This window comes from Vombatus ursinus, unplaced genomic scaffold (genome assembly GCF_900497805.2).
Source record: "Vombatus ursinus unplaced genomic scaffold, bare-nosed wombat genome assembly UNPS02014805.1, whole genome shotgun sequence".
NCBI lineage: Eukaryota > Metazoa > Chordata > Mammalia > Diprotodontia > Vombatidae > Vombatus > Vombatus ursinus.
Genome location: NW_020954583.1, coordinates 18,437,399 through 18,441,269, shown reverse-complemented (window position 1 = coordinate 18,441,269; position 3,871 = coordinate 18,437,399). Strand labels below are relative to the sequence as shown.

The 3,871-nt window shown below is 36.4% G+C and overlaps 1 protein-coding gene across 1 annotated transcript in view; it reads right to left on the bottom strand.

The window, feature by feature from the left end:
* Positions 1-33: 33 nt before the first annotated feature.
* The window catches only part of IL1R2 (interleukin 1 receptor type 2), a gene marked incomplete at its 3' end in the record, with an annotated part of 30,670 nt that continues 26,832 nt past the window's right edge, over positions 34-3,871 (bottom strand). The window contains exon 5 of the mRNA XM_027874179.1: positions 34-236. Coding sequence (XP_027729980.1) covers positions 34-236 — 203 coding nt within the window. The remainder of the gene's footprint in view (positions 237-3,871) is intronic.

Genomic DNA, 3,871 nt, shown 5'->3' with positions numbered 1-3,871 from the left:
CAAAAAACAAAAACAAACAAAAACAAAAAAAACCTAAAGATCAAATACTGTCCATACTTACTAATGATGCGTGGATTAATGTGCCTGGTGATGTTATACGTCACACCTTCATAGACAAAAGGCAGTTCACAGGTGTAGTAACCAGAGCTGTCCAATGACACATTGTTTATATGGCAAGAAACGGATCCTTTCAAAATTGAAAACATCTTGTTGCTTTGGTCCAAAAGAACTGCATCCTTCGAGAAATGTTTTTAAACATTACCCTATATACTTTGACGTGTGTAAACAGAATCATCATTAGCAACTCATTGCTTCTCTTCACCCTTATACCTTATAAGTATATCAAGCACCGTGAACCAGGCACTAGGTACTTTGGACAATAGCAAAATATTTCCTCCTATCATATGCTAAATGTACTTTCTGTTGTATAATCATGGAGTGATTTCAGCAGAATGTGGATATTTTTAGAGATGTAAAACAAAACCCCACAGCTAATATGAGGTTATTGTCCTCTAAGAATATTATCAATCATCCTGACTTTTGTCTTGCCACTGGACTTCAATGACTCTGGAAGGAATAAAACTGATGACTTTCTGCAGCGCTGCCTCACTTTAATCCAATTGTCGGGCAAGTCAAGACATCATCCTGTGATGTCATTAGTCCTCTTCAAAAACTGAAGAATAACAATAATATTCCATTTACACTAAACATATTTTGTATATTGTCTCCCCCCCATTAGACTATAGTAGCACTTATATAGCAGCATTTTAAAGTTTGCAAAGCACTTTACATATTCTGTCTCAATTATTCCTTACAATAACTCTAGGAGATAGGTTCAATTGTTATTTCCATTTGACAGATGGGGAAACTAAGGCTGAGACAGGTTAAATGACTTGCCCAGGGTCATAGGGCTAGCAGGTTTCTGAGGCAGGATTAGAACTCAGGGCTTCCTGACTCCAAGTCTAACACTATATGTACTGTACCACCTAGCTGCTCATTAGAATGTAAACTCCTTGAGGGCAGGTACCCTGCTTTTCCTTTTCTTTCTATCTCCAGCATTCAGTAGAGTACCTGGCATATAGTAAGCACTTGAAAAATGCTTGCTGACTGAAAGATAATACGAATAGTCCCTTTATCTTTAAGATATACCAATATTTAAAAAATACAAATACAACTGAGGCAGGATTAGAATGCAGGTATTTCTGACTCCAAATCTAGTACTCTGTGTACTTGGAGTTCATAGAATGCAAACTCCTTAGTGGCACATACTCTGCTTTTCCTTTTCTTTGTATTCCCAGAACTTAGTACATTTGTGGCTTTTATAATTGCATTTAAATTATTGCTATTATGTGATGGAATACTACTCTGCTGGAAGAAATGATGAGCTGGTTGAATTTAGAAAAACATGGGAAGACTTGGATGAAATAATGAAGAGTGAAATGAGCAAAACCAAGAGAGTGTTATATACTGTAACAGCAATAATGTTCAAAGAATAACTGTGAACAACTAAGGTATTCTGAGTGTTATTAATAGTCAAATCAACTACAAAGGATTTATGAGGAAAGATGCTATCCACCTCCTGAGAAAGAACTAATAAATAGAAGTAATGTACAGTATGGTTTTACAAGAGAGAGAAAAAAAGGGAGACAGAGAGAATAGTTTTACTATGCATATGTATATATGTGTGTATGTGTGTGTAGATATATGTATATGTGTGTATACATACATATCTGTGTTTAACGATGGGCTTCTCTTGTGCAGGATGGCAAGGGAGGGAGGGAGACAGTTTGGAACTTAAAATGTAACAAAAATAAATGAATGTAATTTAATTTAAAAATAAATAAATTATTGCTATTATGGTTGCTGTTATTTCAAATGCTAAGATGGACCCTTTGGAGAAGATCTTGTAAAGACTACTGCACTGTAGGTGTATAGAACCAGAGTAGTGAATGGAAAGAAAATCACAAATATAAAAATATTCCAGTCCAGGTAGAGCAAGAAAATGGTAGCTAGAAACAAAGTTGCTTCTTCTTATGTGTAAAAGAATTGCCCCGATTCTCTGCATAACAGATGGACCATGACAGAAAGTCTATAACCATCCTTCTTGTTCAAACTCAATCAACAACTGAGAAGTCCATATGACAATTATTGACATGTACTTAGCACTTTACAGATATTATTATTTCACTTGATCTTCATACCAGCCTTGTGAACTAAGTGGTACAGCTACAAATCAAGATCACACAGCTAGTAAGTAGTACCACAAGCAGAGTGAGCCTTGAACCAAGACCTTCTAACTCCAAGGTCATTGTTATTTTACACACTCAACAGTTGCCTGTGATCAACTAGCTTAACAATGATGACCAAGTAGTTCTTCCTAAAACAGGAACTATTTTGAGGTTCCCTTTCCAATAAATATTTATTAACTGTTCTGGATATTGTTTGTGTTTTGTTTTGTTTTTAAATTGAGGCTGACAGAAATCTTGTTGTTGTTCAATTTTTTTCAGTCGTGTCCAACTCTTCATGACCCCATTTGGATCTTTCTTGTCAAAGATACTGGAGTGGTTTGCCGTTTCCTTCTCTAGCTCATTTTACAGATGAAGAAACTTTGGCAAACAGAGGTAAGTGACTTGCCCTGCTTCACACACCAAATAAGTGTCCCTGGCCAGATTTGAACTCAGGAAGAGTAGTCTTCCTGACTCCAAGCCTTGCATACACTATCCACTATGCCACCTAGCTGCCTAATAGAAATCTTAACATGGACAAATATGGTTTAGACAATTCACAGATTTTCCAATGAGGAATGCTAAAATGAGGATATATCACAGTCATATTACACAGGCATTTGACAAATATCTGCCAGTCAAAAGGCTCATGGAGATAGTGTTTGAAAATATGTTTTACATATGTATAAGTAGAAGGTCAAGATGGTAAAAGCAAAAAATCTCCCAGGACTTCAGGGATAGTTAATGAGACCCTAGATAGAAGAACTGAAATAAGTCTTACAGTTGTTTCATTCTGCTGGGTCACTAGAGCATCATCTCTTTCTTGATGCTGATCTAATCCAGCATATTCAATTTGCATTATTTCTGGACTTGCATCATAAATCTCCTTTGTAAACAGAAATTTCTTAAATTTTTTGGTTTTAAAGTGATTGCTTAAATATCATCCATTTTCATTCCTCTCTAGGCCTAACTCCTGACTCTCCAGACTTTCTCTAGAATGCCATGAAACCTCTTTACCTGGAAGGTCCTGTATCCCTGGACTTTCCATATTGAAAGTCTCCTCCCACCCCAGCCCATAGGGTCTTTCTTTCTGATTAACTGGTTCCTCCCGAACCTCCATTTTAAGGAGGATACCCAAGTTAATTATGTCTTCACTTCTCTCCAGACTTTCTCTACAATGGCCCTGCATTGGATACCTTCATTCCATTCCCACTTTTAAGCTTCATTTTACATGACCTCTTCCATCATTAAAATGTAAGCTCCCTGAGGGCAAAGGCTGTCTCTTTCTGTGTTTGTGTCTGTATTGCCAACACTTGGCATAGTTAACTGACCAAGTATTTATTCATTTCTAAGGCTAATTGTTTGGTATCATATTTTTTTAAACTTTTTTAGTGTAAATTTAATAATCACCACAAATATTTCAGTAACCAAAGAATAAAAAAAAAAAAACCTTTCTCACGTTGTGGATGTATATGCTTTAAAAAAATACCATGTAAACACATTTTTCCTAATTTTTTTTTTTGCGAGATAATCGGGGTTAACTGACTTGCCCAGGATCACACAGCTAGTAAGTATCAAGTATCTGAAGCCGCATTTGAACTCAGGTCCTCCTGACTCCAAGGCTGGAGCTCTATCCACTGCACCAC